Source organism: Lontra canadensis, unplaced genomic scaffold (assembly GCF_010015895.1).
Source record: "Lontra canadensis isolate GAN:19392208 unplaced genomic scaffold, GSC_riverotter_1.0 scaffold65, whole genome shotgun sequence".
In the NCBI taxonomy this organism is placed as follows: Eukaryota; Metazoa; Chordata; class Mammalia; order Carnivora; family Mustelidae; genus Lontra; species Lontra canadensis.
In genome coordinates, this window is record NW_022631059.1 from 1,066,918 (window position 1) to 1,083,740 (window position 16,823).

A 16,823-nucleotide genomic window follows, 5' to 3' on the forward strand; every position below is an offset into this window, starting at 1 on the left:
GGGGTCGCTTGGGTCCGTCTGCCGTCTTACTGGGATTCGCTCTCAGTCCTCACACGGGTGCGGTGCAAGCAGACGGCCGTTCCAGGCCTCCACGCCTGTGTGCCCCATCCCCCTCTCAGGGCTGGGGTCCAGCTGGCGCACCCGGGCCTGTCTGAGCTGCGCAGTGACCGCTGACGGGCAGTGGTAAACGCGCTAGGGACGGCTCCGGACAGCGGGTCGACAAAGGACACTCTCAGGGACCAAGTGTCCGGTCACTGCCGCTGAGGACACGAGGGGCAGGCCGTGAGGGCCGTCTGGATGCCATGTGTCGCCGCCCCCCGCCCCCAGAGCGCTGCCGCTCCTCGCGTCCTTCCGGGGCTCCCCGCCGGTGTCTGCACCGGCTTCTCGCTTCCTCCGGTTATGTTTTAGGATCTTCTAGAACCTGACTTCTCCCCGCCGCCTCCCATCACGGCTCCTTGGCAGGCCGAGGTGTCACAGATGCCAGGGGTCCCCTGAGCGCCGACAGCACCAGGGAGGCCAGGATCGCCTGGAGGCCCGGGCTCGCCGTGGGCCCCGTCTCGGCCGTCTTTGCTGATGCCAGGCACGCCCTGTGGTCCTGAAGACGCAGCAGGAAGGTGAGTGTGGACCTAAGCCTAGAACAGCCACTGAGCCTCCTGCCCCTCGCCCTTCTGTGTGGGGCTTGTTTGAGACTGCGGGGGGAGGGGGGAGAAAGAGGGCAGGCAGAGGACGGGGCGGGGAGGAGGTGGGGCCCGGGGCCTGTCCCCAGTGCCGCGGCTCAGACCGAGCAGGGCTCCCGGGGAGCCGAGGGAGGAGAGCCGAGCCGGGGATGGGGTGCTGGTGAGCGGGGACAGGTGGCGGTCGGCATGGCCTGCGCAGGAGCCCTGTGGGGCACCCACCCTGGGGATGGGCCCCCTGGGCAGGTGGAGCAGGGTAGGGCGGCGGGGGGCGGGGGGCGTGGAGCAGGGGTGCGGCCTCAAGGGCCAGCACAGGAGAGGCCTTCTGGGCGCTCAGGGAGGACTGGAACGTGGTCTCCGCCCGGCCCACGGTGTAGGGACGCATGGAAGGCTGCCCTAGGGGACTCAGGTGTCCTGTGAGGCTGGCCCGGGCTGCACCACGGGGCCGGGGGGCTCCTCATTGGACACTAAACACTCAGGATACACGTGGGCCAACTCGGAGAGAATTCGGGAACGTAACCGACCGAGACGCCAGCCTGCTCTCACCGAGCGGAAACTAACCAACTCTCCGTGACGAGACCCTCCCGGACCCAGTATCGCTCGGCTCGGACGGGTCGGTGTAACGGTTCCTGACTGTTCCCGACCATCTGAGACGGCTTCGCCCAGAGAAAGACGTTGTGACACACGTTCCCCACCCAGATGCAGCCCCGGGTCAAGTCCCAATGCCCTGGGAAAGCTGCCGGTGACGGGCACCTACCTTGCAGCCCCTGGTCCCCAGCCGGCCCGTCCAGACCCGCACCCGCCGCGCCTTTGTCTCCTCTGTCTCCTGGAGCCCCTGTCGGAAAGCACCGGACATGTGAGGACCCGGCTGGGGTTCGAGGAGGGACCCGCCAGCGTGTCACCTGCCTTGTGACAGGCAGGGCTCCGCCTGCTGAGTGTTCTCCTGAAGCGAAAACACTCAGAGAAGCAGCACGACCCCCGGAAGTGAGGGCTACGGAGGCCCGTCCGGAATGGGGTTCGCAACAGGCCCAAAGGCCTTCAGATCCCTGCTTGGAGCAACCCGCTCGGCCTTCTGGATGACAGCAAGGCCTCGCGCCCAGAGCCGGCGCCGGAGACGCTCAGAGCCCTGAGCCGTCCCGCGGCCGCGCCAAGCCGGGTGACCGTGACCTCGGGACCGGGACCGACACCGCATCTGCGAAGATGTGTTAGTCTCCAGGGCGCAAAGTGTTCAGCCTTGGAGTTTCTCGGGTACAAGGGCAGCGGCCCCGCTCATTCTGGAAGAGCCGGACTCGCAGTCAACTTTGTCTCACCGGTGAGGAGGAGAAATCACAGAGGTAAGTTTCTCTCAGGAACGGTTTTCTTATGCTGTTTCTTAGAAACAGAACTCCTGGATCAGTGAGCCGGCGCGGACCGGACAGCCGAGCTCTAGGTCCTCCCGGTGGCGGGAGGCGGGCGGGACACGGCGCACACTCGGACAGGAGTGCGTGTTGAAGGCCGTTTTGGAAAAGCCCAGTGTCCACGAGTTCCCAGTCGTGTCACCCCTGAGGCCCGGTCCATGGGCCTGAGCGTCCCACGGCTGCGGCTCGTCGGGGGCCTGGACGGACCCTGTCAGCAGCAGGGCCCAGCCCTGAGGCCATCTGGTTTCTACGTTGTACTTCCCAGTGCTTAAGAGGGAGTTTCGTGTGACTGTTGCCTTTCGCAACAGAAGCGTTGGCGGGCGCCGGTGTTTCAGGGCGGGTGCGGTTCAGCGTGAACGAGCTCCTGCTTGTTCGTCCGTCACGCTTTGGTCTACCCCCCGCCCCTGACCGCTGTTCTGATGGTGTGCGTGGGGCCCGCGGCATGAAGTAGGGGTCAACCGGGCCGCACAGAGGTCGGCGCGGCCCACTCACCTCTGGGCCCCGGGTCTCCCAGCTCTCCGGTGGGACCACGGTATCCAGGGGGCCCTCGGGCACCGGGGTGGCCGATGGAGCCTGGGGGTCCTGGGGGACCTGGGGGCCCAGCTGGACCAGGCCGGCCTGCGGATCCGGGCGCTAAAGGCTTCCTCAGGTGGGCGGCTAAGTGTGCGATTTGCTCTTTTGGAAAAGCAAAGATGCAAGCGCTTACTCGGGAGGATCAGCAAAGGCCGCCCGCCGAGGTGGAAAGATCGAGGCGCCCCTAACTCTCTTCGGGGCACGGCCCTGATACCGCTCCATTTCTCCCGCGTGCCCAGGAGGAGGTGCTCACTTTGGGGGGCTCCTTACAAATCCTGTGGCGCACAGTGGCCAAGCGCTGGCCGCTTTGTCCGTGAAGGCTGGAAGGCGCAGGTCCCCACCCTGCTGACAGCGTCCCAGACATCTAGACCCGCCCCGTGCCCCCGCCGTGCTGAAGCCTGGGGGAGGGAGCCCCCGCCGGGCACAGATGGAGACTAGCCGCCCCCCAGGTAGGGAGAGGTGGAGGAGGCGGGGTGTGCAGGGGTGGAGGGCACTCACCACCGAGCATCCCTCCACACAGCTCCCGGATGTGCTGTTCGCTGGCTTCTCGCCCCTGAAATTCACGCCGTCAGTGCGGCAGCAGACTGGGGGCAGCCGGCTCCCTTAGACGCGGCCCCCCCGCCCCACGTCAGTCTCAGGAAAGTGACCGAGGCCGGCGACCACCACCCTCAACAGAGGGAGAGACGTACCGGGACTCCGGGCTTCCCGGTGATGCCAGGCACGCCTTGTACCCCCGGGAAGCCCACGGGGCCGGGCGGGCCTGGGAGGCCCTCGACGCCACTGGTGCCGTTGGGACCCTGGATGCCCTTTGGGCCCAGCTCCCCTCGACTGCCGGACTAGAGGGAAACAGGACGAGGCAGGTCGGAGCGCACGGCGGCCAGCAGTTGCTGCCCCCACCCCCACAGGCTGGCCCGGCGTCTCCTTTGGACTTTGTTGCTGGAACAGCTGGCGGCCACTTACCTCTCCTTTGGGTCCGACGGCACCACCGGGACCCTGCAAGACAGCGGTTGTCGTTGCGCTGTTAGCCGCCCGGCATTCCCTTCCAAAGGGCAGGGCTAGTGCCGGGGAGTGGGGGCAGGGGGGGAACCGCCAAGAAACCACCCTCGGGGCGGCCTCAGGACATGAAGCGGCGACCTCCTTTCACCCTCCTGAGTAGTTCTTCTCTCGCTGGGATTGTGTTCTACGCACGGACGTTTTTGTGACTTATTTTCCTAACGAGTGTTTTCAGTAGCCGCTGGGCACGTCTCGTTGCTTTGTTCCCTGCCTCATCGTCAACTCGCTCTAGTAACGCATGTCTGAGCCTCTCGGTGCCGACAGTCCCCTTCTCCAGCCACGTCCTCTGGAAGCTTCCCAGCTGCACGTGCCTAGGGCCCTGGTCCCCGCCTGAGGGGCTCCCAGCAGGCAGGCACGGCTGCCGCCATCTGGTTGACAGGGCTGGGGGCCGGGGGCCGGGGGCCGGGGGCCGGGGGCGGGCTGGTCAGAGCTGTCCGGGAATTCGGCAGAAGGACCCGTGCGTGCAGGCGCACGTGCAGCCGAGCTTGTCCTGGCTACAGCCATGGCGCCCGCAGCCTCAGCGTCCCTGGGGCTCCCCACGCTGCCCAGAGCTGCAGGCTGGACCCCCACCCCGCAAATGGGACTAATTTATTCTCAGCTGTTGACAAAAGCGAGGCCGATTTAATCCCACTCACCAGCTCTCCTTTGTCCCCAGGAAAGCCATCGGAACCTGCAACGCCCTGAAACCACATGCCCCAAGGTCAGAGAGCGGCTTTCCAGGCTCAGGCGCCGGTCCCCAAGCCCTAGGCCCAGGGTGGGGACGCCGGCTGACTGCACAGACCAGCAGGACACACGGACCCTCTCTGGCCAAGCAGCATCTCAGGGGGCTGTGGCTTACTCCAGGCCCTCAACCAGTACGAAGAGGGCCAGGAGCCCCAGAGGTCACAGGCCCGGCCCCTGAGCCTTTCCTGAGAGAGTGCGCCTTCTACAGACAGGCCTGGGGCCCAGACTCCACTCCCCCCCTTACAAGGCCCCATTCCCAAAGGTCAGCGGGAACACACCCTCCCTGTGAGCTGGGGTTGGTGTCCAGAGCGGTCCCCTCTGCTCAGAGGGCATGAGGGAGAGCAGGTAATGAAGGAGGGAGGGAAAAAGAAGAAGGGACCTGACCCCTGGGCACCCACTCACCTGGTCTCCCTTAGGGCCGGCGGCTCCTCCCGGGCCCTGGCACAGAGAAGGTCAGTGTTAGAGGGAGCTCGGGGGTCCCTGAGGCGGCCCCTCCAAGCTGCGGAGCACAGCGGGGCTGGGAAACAGGCCCTCCCCGGGCAAGTTCCCTGTCCGTGGCAGCGTTCTGCGCATGCCCGTCTCTGGAATCTCCCTGAAAAACCGTCTGGGGGGCCCCGGAGCATCGCGCCCACAGTGCCGTGACTGTCACAGGCCTCCTCAAATCTGGTGTCGCTCCCAGTACCGTGCCGTGCGCGGGTCATTGCCTGCATGGAACTGCTGGGTCACAGCGCCCAGAGCTCGTGTTCGTCACCTTCCCCGAGGACCCTGAGACAAGGGACAGGTCTGGAGGAGCTGCCAGGATTGCCCACAAAACATGGAAATAAAAATTGTCCACTTGCTCCAACAGCAGCAGAGTGAGAACTTGCCCAAGGCGCAGAGATGTGGCCGCCCCGACGACAATGGAGGCCGAGGGCAGCAAGGGGCGGGGAGATTCAGGCAAAGCCGGTGGACACAGCCCCTGGGGAGGCCCAGGCCCCGTTGGCGAGCCCCTGACGCCTGGGATTTCCTTCCTGGAGGCTAATGAAGGGGCCCCGGTCCGGCCACAGGCCCGTGGTTTCCGTGCCCCCGGCCCCTGCCTCCCCCTGCAGCTCCTCGGCCTCCCAACTGCGGTGAAGTCCGGCGGCCAGCCGGCCATCGTGGGACCCTGAGCACGCATTTGAGGAGGGCTCCGGGCTGCCCTGACCGTCCCCAGACAACAGGGACCCTACAGCAAACGTCCCGACGGGCACAGGGCCCCCAGGACGGTCAGAAGCAGTGAGGCCTAACGGTGCCTAGAGCTGGGGTTTCGCTTATCTAAAGTGCGTCCAGCAATCCTCGAAAACCCAAAACATGAAGCCCTGGGCCTCCCCTGGGCTCCGCGGGGCCCACCCGTCGCGGGCAGGCCCACTGCGTGGGTCCTTGGGATGGAGAATGGGGGCGGGGACCCCCCAACAGAGAACGGCCACTCACCCGGTCACCCGTGCCACCTCGAAGGCCCTGGGGGCCTGGCAGGCCAGGGTCTCCCATGCTGCCCTTCTGGCCCTACAGACAAGGACCCAGCCTGTCAGCACCCACAGAGGAGCCTGGCGGGGCCTCCCCCCCCCCACGCCCCCCGCCGCCCAGCAGGCCTCCCTGGGCTCACTGGGCATAAGGGCCTGGCCCCAAACCTCACCCACCTGGAAGCCTTGGATACCAGGGGCTCCAGGAGGGCCTTGTGGGCCCAGAGCCCCCTGAAAGAGAAAAGGAAGGAATGAGTCCCACTCTGCTTGCCCTGGGGACACGGGCATCAGGCCCGGGGGCTGCGGACAGACGTGGGAGCCCTGGTGGGGGGGGCTGTCGGGGTTGTAGAGCTCGGCCTTCCCCTCAGCTGCCACGCCTCAGTCTTGGGACCGAGGTACCCACAACCAGGGCTGTGGGGCCAGCGTCCTCATGATCCTTCTGTCCATCTATGGAGGGGATGGGAGGGGAGGGCAGCATCTCGTGGAGCCCGAGGCCAGGCTGCTGACCTTGGCCAGGTGTGGCGACTTAGCCCCTCGGCACAGGGGTCTCCCGCACGGGCCAGCTGGGCTTGGCCCTCACCATCTTTTGGCTTTCACGGAGTCAGCCCGTGGGCGCACCCAAGAGGCCTCCCCGGCCTGCACAGAAACCCGGCCACGTGGCGATGCCTCCGCGCCCTTCCCCGGGCCACCCTGCGTCCCTCACTCACCGCCGAGCCCCTGTGGCCAGCTTCCCCACGCTCCCCAGGCACGCCAACGTCTCCCTGCACAAGGAGAAGGGGAGCGCCCGTGTCCGCGGGATCCGTGGACTTTGGAGGTGGGGTAGGGGTGGGGAAGGTGGGAAGACTTACTGGGATGCCAGGCTCTCCTGAGGGGCCAGCCTCTCCCAGCTCTCCAGCTCGGCCCTGCACAGGACGGGAGAGCCCTGAGTGCCCACACGGCCCCTCCATCCCGGCCGGAGCCGCCCCCGCCCACCCACCAGGACAAAGAAGCCACATACCAGTTCTCCCTTCTCGCCCTTGGACCCCGCTCGTCCCGGGAGGCCCTGCACGAGTCAGAGGTCAGGGCTGCCGAACCCGCAGCCGAGCACCCCGAAGAGGGCAGGTTCTCCTGCACAAGCCCCCGCTTGGGGACCCAGGGGAGAGGACCCCCATCCCAGGAACACCGAAGAAAGCCCGTGCTCTCACCGGCAGCCCACTGGGACCCTTCTCTCCTGGGGCACCACTGCGACCAGACTCTCCCTGTGGGAGATTGGGGACCGGCTGCTGAGGCCCAGGAAGCTGGACTCCCGCAGATCCCCTGCCCTGCAGGCCACCGGCCGGACACCAACCTTCTCACCGTCGAGTCCCGGCACACCATCCTGGCCGTCCTTGCCTGGCACACCCTGGGGACGGGGGACGGGGTGAGGCCTTCTGTGCCCCTCGTTCCCCCTCCTCCCCAGTCCCCGCACTGTATCAGCAGACCCCAGGCTGCCCCGCCCCACACGGTGACCTGGGCGGCCCTCAGACTGCAGCCGAGGGCCGCTGGTGCATGGGAAGGGGCCAAGGACAGTGTGAAGGGCCCCACATACTGCCACCCATGTCCCCGCAAGGACACTCCCCCATGGCCTGGGTCACAGGTGACGGAAGAGGCTTGGGAGCCAGGAGGAGAGCACAGGGCCTCCCTCATGTGTCCTCCCTTCATCCTGCTTTCCCAGAGAAGGAGGCCGGAGGAGCCTCCGGGGGGCTTGTCCTCGCCGGCTGGGGTCAGAAGGGAACGGGAGGGGGTTCAGGCCTAGGCTGAGCGCCCTAGAACCCTCAGAACCCTCCTGGCTCCAGGTCAGGACGGCACGGGGCACGCAAGACCCTCCACCTGCCCCCCGTGCCACGAAGATGCCAGGGGTGCCCCGTCGTTGAAGGAGAGGGATTCTCCAGGGGATGGGGTGGGGACAGTCAGGGCAGCAACGCCATGCTCCGCCGCAGGGACCCAGCCTCCGCCCAGCGCCAGGGTGGCTGTGGGTACTCACCGGCTCTCCACCCGGGCCTGCTACCCCAGGGACGCCTTTGGGACCAGGCCTGCCCTAAAAGACACACAATTGGCTACATTTTGGGGGGAGCCTGAGAAAGCTCCTCCCGGGTGCTGCCCCTCAATCCCAGGCAGGCTGGCATCGGGGACAGTGGACTCCGGGGGGCTGCGTGCTCAGGGCTGGGGGACAGCCCCGTCCCGACACCAGGGGAAGGACTTGTGGATCCAGGACCCAGCTTCGCATCCCGTGTTCATGTCAGCCGCCAGACACGAGCTCATTAGAGCCCCCTGGAGAACTGCCCGGGACCCCGCAGGCCAGGCCGAGCTGTTATCCAGTGATGCACCGCCCCCAGGAAAGGGCAGGCCCCCCACCCTGGCACGTGTCCTCTGGGTGCCCCCCCAGATCAGGTTCTTTGGAGGAAGGACCCAGAGAAGCTAGACTCTCTTACTTACAAGGTCACCCTTGGGACCGCGGAAACCCTCAGGACCCCTCTCGCCTCTGTCACCCTGAAACGACAGGGGGCGAGGAGGGTGGGGGGGTGGGGGAACAGAAAGTTAACAACTCGAGCAGGTTGGAGAGCTGCGCTGCGAGGAGACTGACCAGGCCGGGACCCAGAAGTGGTCAGAAGAGCAGGACTGATGTCACCGAGGACCACAGGGGCCAGAGGGGCCGACCGCGTCCCGTGCATGTCCAGACAGAAGGATACCAGCTCTTCCGGCAAATTCAACCCGCCCCCAGGTGTGCCCACTGCCACCTGCTCAGGTGTGCCCAGGGCTATGGGCCCATGAGAGGACTCAGTCCTGGGAAGGGCCAGCCCAGCGCAGCCCCGTGGGACTGGGGGAGGCACCAGAGTGCGGAGAAGGAGGAGAGGGACGGAGAGCCTCGGCTGCTCTCCGCCCCAGATGCACACATACCACTCTCCCCGGGGCTCCTGGGATCCCTGGCGGCCCTCGGAATCCAATGGGACCCTGTGAGGGAGAGCGGGATATCTGGGCCTCTTGTCCGAAGCCTGGCCAGCGTCCCTCCAAGGACCTGGCTCCATCCAGAAATGCCTCGGCTCCAGCAGCCCCAACCACACAGCCCCTAACAGGCCCCTCCTCACTGGCCACCCAGAGGCCCAACCCTCTTCACCCCCATCTTCCAGGGCCTCCCCCCCAGCCCCTCCCCTCCTGAAGGTGGCCTCCCACAACAGCCTGGGCTGATCTGAGATGGCCAGACTTACCCGATCCCCTGGGGGTCCGGCTGGCCCTGGCAGGCCCCGAAGTCCCCGAGGTCCCTGTGGGGAGAGAGCTGGGAAGGCAGGGCTTGGGCCAGCAGCCTCTGCCCCCACCCCAAGATTGCATAGCCCCTGGGCGCCACCGAGGGCCCTACAGTCTTCCCTAGGAGCACCTGACTTCAGGCCAGGCCCTGGAGGGGGTGGGCAAGGGGGAAGAGGAGGGGGCCACAGGCCCTGGAAGGGGGACAGGGGAGGGGGATGGGGCCACAGGCCCAGGGGTGGGGGCCTGGGACTTGCAGCCTGGCAGACACAGGACGCCGGCCAGTTCCCTGCACGGGCACCAGGCGGACCGTCCCCTGCAGCCCTAGGCAGTCCAAGGGGCTCCGATCCCACCTCCTCACCCCTGTCCAGCCCCTCCCCATCCTCACCTGTTGCCCCACAGTGCCTGGGATGCCAGCAGGCCCAGGGGGGCCAGCATCGCCCTGCAGTGGAGATAAAGGGGTATAAGCGGGGTCAGCCCAGGCTCTTGCGGCACCTCTCCAAGCCCATTGCCCACCCCCAAGCCCACGCTGTGGGGGCCATCACCCCACTCACAGCCTCCTGAGGCTCCTGACCCTCCGCCAGAGAGGCCCCCAGACTTTCCCAGACACCCCTGCCCTGCTGGCGTGGGCCTTTCTGCCGCCCATAGTGGCCTCACTGGCTAGAGATGCAGCCAGCCTCCCTGGAGCCTGTGGGTGACGACAAACACACCCTCCACGCAGGGGCAGGGCGGGAGCCTCCAGGAGACGCTTCTCCATCCACCTGGGGGAGGGGGCGCCTGAGCTCAGGGAACCATGTGAGACCCGGCAGGCGAGGGTGTGTCCGGGGACCCTGGCCCAGCTCACCTGGCTCTGACCAGCTGGGCCCCATACAGGCCTTGTGCACGGTGCACCCCAGATGCAGCCAGCGCTCCCTCCCTCACCCCCACCACCCATGGGGCCCTGCCCGGACCCCAGCCCCGGCTGAGCACCCTTCCCTCCAGCCACCATCCCCCAGGACCCTCATTCACCTTCTCACCATCCTTGCCGACCTCTCCTTGCTCCCCTTTGTAGCCGGTGGGCCCCTGAAAGCCAACGGTGGGTGGCAAGTCACAGCCCACCCCCAGCGGCCCTGAACAGGGCCTGCACGGCCGCCAGCCCAGGTGGGCAAACAGGCCTGGTCAAGAGGGGCAGGGCTTCCCAGTCCTGGTGGCCATGCCAGTGCCCACCGGTTACCACTGTGGAACGGGGGGTGCGGACAGAGCGAGGCCCCCCAGGCTGGGCCGGAAGTCGGCCCTCCTTTCCTTCTGGAAGGACTGGCAGACTTTCTGGACCCTTGTGTCCCCCCAAGTCCCATAGGGATCTCGAGGCCCACATTGGACCAGGCTGCCTCCTCCTGTGGGGTGTGGAAGGGGCTCAGTCACCCTGTGGCCGCTGCTCACCTTGAACCCCGGCATTCCTGGGGGGCCAGGGGGGCCGGGAGGGCAGATGGCTGGGCACTGTTGGAAGACAGAGCAGTCAGAGCCCTGGTCCAGACAGCCCTGGACCTGACCGAGTTCAGCTCCCAGGGGACCTCAGAGGGGCTGTTCCACCAAGTGAAGGGGACCACAGGCCACACCAGGGCCTCCTGGGACCCCAGACAGGGTCTCATGCAGTGTGGGTGCAGGGTGCAGGGAGGCCTGCCCGGAGCCAGCCCTCGGTGGCCTGTCCCCTCGCGGCCTCCTGCTCAGAGCCGCCCCCACTTTCTCAGCGGACATCCGGTTACAGTGGCAACCGGCCTCACAAAGGGGCCTGAGTCCTGTGCTCTCTGCGGGCAATTTCAGGCCGGGCTTCTCCTCCGTGCACAGGTGTCCTGCAGGTGCAGATGGGATGTCCACACCCAGGGGCATGGTGAAACCCTGGGACGGCACGGGGTTTTCTAGATCATTCCATAGCTGATCCGGCACAGACCCGGTGCCGTCCATCTCTGCCCTTGCTGCTCCTGCCGGGCCCTTCCCCGGATTCTGGACAATCTCCCTCTGGGACACCAGCTGGTCGAGCACTCTGGACCCTAGGTGGGGCAGCTTCCTTCAGGAGCACAAGACCTCTGCACGCCAGCCAGACGCTGACCCGTCCACCAACAGCCACGCGCCGTGGAGAAGGACCCAGGGCCACCCCAGATGTGCTTCTCTGCTTCTGGGAGTGACACACCTCCGAGACGGAGAGAAAAGGGAGTCCCAGACACTAGCCCAGAGCCTTCTGTGCTGGGGACACCCTGTGTCCGTGCCAGCCGGGGTGGCAGAGACTGGCCACGTGTGGCTGGGCACTCCAGATGTGGCCGCACCACGGAGGCCCAGGCCCATTTACAATCCCTTCTCTCTCAACCCGGATTCGGATTCGTGCGGCCAGGGTGCAGGGAGGCTGTGCCCAGAGCCGGCGCTGCCCACACAGGCTGCACCCCCGCCCTCCAGTGGGTGGGGAACAGGCCACTCTCCGCATGGGTCCCCAAGGTGGTGGGGTGGGGCACCCCAGCCCCCTTCACAGATGTCTGCGAACGCCTACCTGAAGGTCAGTGGCGCCTTCAGGGAGGACCCCCGGGTGACCCTGGAACACAAAGATGACTTTGAAGCTGCCCCCATCAGCCCCTACAGGCCTGCCAGGGGGCTCAGGCCCTGCCTCTCCCACAGTGGCTGGTGCTGGGCACTAACAAGGACAGATATCAGCTGCCTGGGGGGCGGAATGGTCACCAGGCCCGAGTCCTGCCCATCCCCATGTCAGCTTACCCAGCCGCCACCACAGCCCTGGGCGTCACGCACATCCAGGAAGTGGACAGGAGTTACAGGGCATGGATTTGGGGCTGAGGGCCCCAGAGGGGGCAGGAGAGTCAAGCCCACTGTGCCTGGCACATCCCCCAAGAAGCTCTGGGGCCCCGGCCCCATACTTACGGGGGGTCCAGGAGGTCCTGGGGGGCCAGGGAGGCCGGGTAGTCCAGAGGGTCCCTGGGGGGGGTACGACGTCAGGTGGAGCAGGACTAGCCCCCGCCTGAGGGGAGGTAACCAGATACTTCCAGAGAGAAGCCTCCCTCCCCTGTGCCCTTAAGGGGACGCCCCCACTCTGCCAACCTCCCCCGACCCTGGCCTGGTGCTGGTGTCCACGGTGCGTCCCGAGGCCCAGTCTCTCCTTGTCCCTGAAGGTCAATCAGGGCTTCTATCAGGCCACAGAGAAAGGAAAAAGGGGGAAGAGGAGGAGGGAGAAGGAGGGGGAGGGAAGGGAAGGAGAAAGGGGGGCGAAGCCCTTGGTTGTTGACAGGCAGGGCCCCTGCTCTAAGCAATGGGGCAAGGTCAGGGGCAGACACTCACCGGGGGGCCCCGGAGACCCATTCCACCTGGGACACCACTCTCTCCTGCTTCTCCCTGGGGCGGGGGGAAGGGAGAGAGACACGGGGGTCTGCACCCGCAGAGCTCTGAGGACCCCACACAGTGCTGGTCTGCCCCCTCGGAAGTGACAGGAACCCCAGGCAGTCCGTCAGGCAGCTGCCCCTAAGGAGGACCACCCCAGCCCCGGTTTGGGACCTGGCAGCCAGCTTAGCCCTGTGTACTGTGGACTTGCTGGGGGGTGGGATGCGAGGATGGTCAATACTCACCGGGGGTCCGGGGAGGCCTTTGCCCTGCAATCCCAAGCACTGAGTCAGAACTTGCGGGGACTGGACTGCTTTGCCTGCCGACCCACCCCTCCCCCGAGACAGGTGGGGCGCAGGGAGCAAGCCCTCAGGGGATGACCCTCCCTGGGTGACAGAGAGGGCATGGCCCAGGGACAAGAGAGCTGGACACTGCCTCCCAGGGCTCCCAGAGGGCCCCCCTCACCCAGGTCAGTCCTGCTGCAGGGAAAGCGATACTTACCCCCAGCCCAGGAGGCCCCGGGGGTCCCAGACTTCCCTGTAGAAGGAAACCAGGGTGTCAGGAGCAGGCTGGGCCCAGGCTCCCAGGTCTCGGAGAGCACAGCTGTTTCCCTCCCCCACTCTGAAGACTTTTTTTTACAGAAGACTGAGGCCCAGGGGGAACCCCGGACGCCCCAGGGGCCCGGGACAGGTCTTTTGTCAACAATCCTGCTGAGAAAAGTCCAGACTGCTGGAAGTGGACACAGAAAGCAGCACAGGTAGGCCAGGCCAACAAGAAGGCCCACCCCAGGGCTCCCGGAGCCCCCACTGGAGGGCCCCACTCCTGGTTCTGGTTACTGAGGAAGCCCAGGGACCCCGGAGAGCCAGTGCCTCCTGCTCCTCTGTGTCCAGAAGACACGGTCCTGGCAGTGGAGACCACCTCCCTCCCCATGTCCCTGCCCCCCTGGGGCTCCCTTCAGAAAGTCTGCAGCTGACCCCCCACCAGCCCTCTTCCCAGGAAGTAGCGGCCTGGAAGGCTGGGTCATCTCCCCTCCCTGACCCAGTATGAACCCGAGGACAACCGTGACCAGAGGCCAGTGTGGGGCTTGGTGGGCTGGCTCCTCACCACCCTGTGCCCACTTCTACACCCTTTGCCTCCCTGCAGACACCCGGCCCAGTGGCACCGCCAAGGGGGGCTTCCCCCACCCCCTCAAGCGGAACCCACACTCTCGGAGCAGCACTGACCCGCTCTCCAGGCGCGCCCTTGGGGCCGGGTGGTCCGTCCTGGCCCGTCAAGCCCTGCGGAGAGAGGCAGAGGGAGGGCTCGAGGGGCCACACCAGGAAGACAGGCCCCACAGAGGGCACTTTCCCAACTAAAATGGGTCCAGAGGCTGACGTGGGTCCCCTTGGGCTCCGGCCCACCCGCCGTCCACCTGGAGGGCGAGCAACTGGGGGGACCCCTTGTCTGGGAGCCCCTGCTCCGGCCCCTACAAAGCCCAGCCTGGGGCTCCGAGGCGGAGGGGCGTCTGCTCCCGGACAAGCCGGAGCAGGTAGCACTTCCCCCTCCGTCGTGGCGCGCTGGGTCTCCGCCAGCCGTTACCGCCGGCGCTGAAGGGTCTGGGCTGAAGGCCAGCGGAGCCCCGCTGGGGGACCTCCGGAGACCCTCGGGGACAGAGCAGGCACAGCTGGAGGACAGCAACTAAACTCAGCCCCCGGATCAAACCCCTCCAGATCCAGGCCCGGAGCGGGGGTAGCGCAGAAGGGGGCTCTCGGGAGGGGAGCGGGTGGGGGAGGGGCAGGCACACTCACGTCCACGCCAGGCAGTCCCGGCAGCCCAGCCTCTCCCGGCTTCCCCGGCTTCCCTGGGGCCCCTTTCGGTCCCTGGAGGAAGGGGGCGGGGTGGGGGGGCGAGCAGAGGCGTGAGAGCAGGTCCCGCCCAGAGCCGTGGCCTTCACCAATGAGAGAAGCGCCTTCCAGCTGGGGCCCCGCCCGGCAGCTAGAGATCGGCTCCCGTCCCCCAGAGGCCCGCCCCGCCCGCTCTCCTGCGACCCCCTCGCGGGCCCCCGCCCGCGGCCCTCCCCAGCTGCCCCCACTCCCCCCATCACGCCTGTAGCACATTCACCAGGATGCTCTGTTGGCCAGCTGCTTTGGCCGCCCCAGCGAAGGGCCAGTGGGTCCCTGTGTGGGACCGCCCGTGTGCCCCAGGGCCCTCAGCTCCCAAGCTGAACAGCTCTGGGGAAGCTCGCTGTGGGACCTGGCCTGCCTGGCCAAGGACAGCTTCCAAGCCGGACCCTCTGTCCAGAGACCCGCCGAATCCCACACACCCCCTCCCACCCGCTTCCTGGCCAGGCCCCCGCTCTGAGCCCTAGGAGCGCCCCCGCCCCCCCGCAGGTAACCGGGCCAGGGGTGGTGGAAGGGATGTCAATGACCTCTCTGTTCTAGGTCCACCCCTCCCCTCACCGGAGCTGGACACTCACCGGGGACCCAGGCAGACCGGGAGGCCCAACTTCTCCCTGCAGAAGGGAAGACACCCGCATGTGAGCAGTGTCTCCTGATAACCCGGGCCTAGGAGGCCCCTGGAGATGACACGGGAGCACCCCCACCTCATGCACATCTGGGGGGTCACTTCCTCTCTGGGGTCAGGCTAGAGGTGGGGGCTGGGGAGGCAGAGATGGACCCCGGGGACGCCGCCCCTACAGGGCCCACAGACCTTTGAGCAGGGTTCTGAGGGCAGAGGGAACGGGTCCCGCAGCCCCCCACCAGCACCCACCAGCCTGAGAAGCTTCGGAAGGTGGGCTGTGGGCACTGAGAGGCCTCCTGCTCCTGCCTGATGCAGGGCGGCAGTCCCCCAAGACTCTCAGAGGCCCAAGGCGGCCCCCGCAGCCCCCTCCCACCCACGACCAGCTGACACTCTGTAACGTTTTTAAGGGGAGCCCTCCCCAGAAGGAAAGACTCAACTTGACTCCCATCAGCCTGGGAGTCCTACGGGGGGCCGGGGCCCAGCCCCAGTGGGAAGGTTGTGGGGGCCAGCCATGAGTGTCCCAGCCCTCCCTGCAGGGCTGTTGCTGAGCACCCTATGGGTCTGGGTCTGCCAGGGTGGGGGTGGGTAGGAGACTCGGGGCCATCCAGGGCCTGGGGGACTCAGAGAGGCTGAGGACCAGTCCGGGGAGGTGCTCATTACAGGTGAGGAGAGTCCTGGAGTGGGCCCCTACCTTTCATGGAGGTGGCTGGATTGGGGGTTCAGCCCAGATAGTCCTGGGACACCCACAGAGGGCAGAGCCAGCTCCCAAGCCCAGCCCCCTCCAGAGCTGGCTCCGGCCCCTAGCAGCCTCCAAGACTCCCCCAGAGGGACAGGCCCCGCACCTCCACTGCCATGGCCCCTCTGGGGACCCGGAGACACACACCTCAACACCCATAGTTCCAGTGCAAAGACTACGGGCAGCACCCCTCCCTGCTGTGGGGACACAATCCCGGTGGGGTGAACCCTGAGCAGGAACCACCCACACCCCTTCCCCACTTTGTCCCAGCCCTGGGAAGGGGGGTTTGGTTTTGTCCCCATCAGCTCTGGGGGCTCAGGGAAGTTGGGGCCGGATAGAACCCCACTGAACCCTCCTGGCCCCTCCCTCTCCCAACTCACATCAATGCCATCTTTGCCTGGCTTTCCAGGTGGCCCTTGGGGGCCAGGGGGTCCTTGAGGTCCCACTTTCTGAAATGGAGAAATGTTATGCAGCTGTGCCCTCCCCCATCTCCCGTGGTGCAGGTCCCACCGGCCGGCCTCGGGTCGGCCCAACAGAGTGTCCCCTCTTCCTGGGTCAGGAGCGGTGCTGGGGCCTGGCTCCGGGGGCCCCCCTGACCCAAGCCTGCCTTGGAGACCCTCCCAAAGCCTCGGGCCGGCAGGATCTGTGGCCTTCATCTTCAGGCCAGGAGGGGCTGGCCACTGCCCCACGGGAGCCTCAGGGAACAAAGGCGACATTGTGCCTTTCTGGTGGCGGTGGCCGACCAGGCCAGGCAAGGACAGGGCACCGTCCTGGGCTTGTTCCTGAGGTGTCTCGGTGTCCATGGGGGTGAGGGCGGCCATGGGCTTCAGGGCTGCGCCAGGTCTCCAAGGGTCCTCGAGTTCCAGGCTCACTCGCTGGCCCGGGGTGGTCCCGGGGCCGGACCGCTCCATGCCCCATCTCAGAGCCCCAGCCCCCACCCCCCCCACCAGGGCCGCCGATCTCCAGTGCGAGCCTGGCGCACCTCTCCAGCCCACGCTCACCTGTGCCTCGCACCCGATGGCGGCCAGGAGCTGGCCGAGCAGGAGCAGGACCAGCGTGGCGGCTCCGGCCATGGCTG

The 16,823-nt window shown here is 66.9% G+C and overlaps 1 protein-coding gene across 1 annotated transcript; it reads right to left on the minus strand.

The window, feature by feature from the left end:
- Positions 1-103: 103 nt before the first annotated feature.
- Positions 104-16,823, minus strand: COL9A3 (collagen type IX alpha 3 chain). The gene is made up of 32 exons (XM_032878832.1): positions 16,747-16,823; positions 16,126-16,194; positions 14,966-15,001; positions 14,298-14,369; positions 13,734-13,787; positions 13,012-13,047; positions 12,756-12,779; positions 12,472-12,525; positions 12,058-12,111; positions 11,675-11,716; positions 10,576-10,632; positions 10,165-10,218; positions 9,545-9,598; positions 9,123-9,176; positions 8,815-8,868; positions 8,353-8,406; positions 7,901-7,954; positions 7,226-7,279; positions 7,083-7,136; positions 6,896-6,940; positions 6,747-6,800; positions 6,606-6,659; positions 6,076-6,129; positions 5,870-5,941; positions 4,823-4,858; positions 4,333-4,377; positions 3,605-3,637; positions 3,334-3,480; positions 3,143-3,197; positions 2,564-2,746; positions 1,432-1,509; positions 104-595 (listed from the first exon to the last, which is right to left on the minus strand). The coding sequence occupies exons 1-32, from the start codon at positions 16,816-16,818 to the stop codon at positions 405-407; spliced, it is 2,049 nt and encodes a 682-aa protein (XP_032734723.1). The 5' UTR covers positions 16,819-16,823; the 3' UTR covers positions 104-404.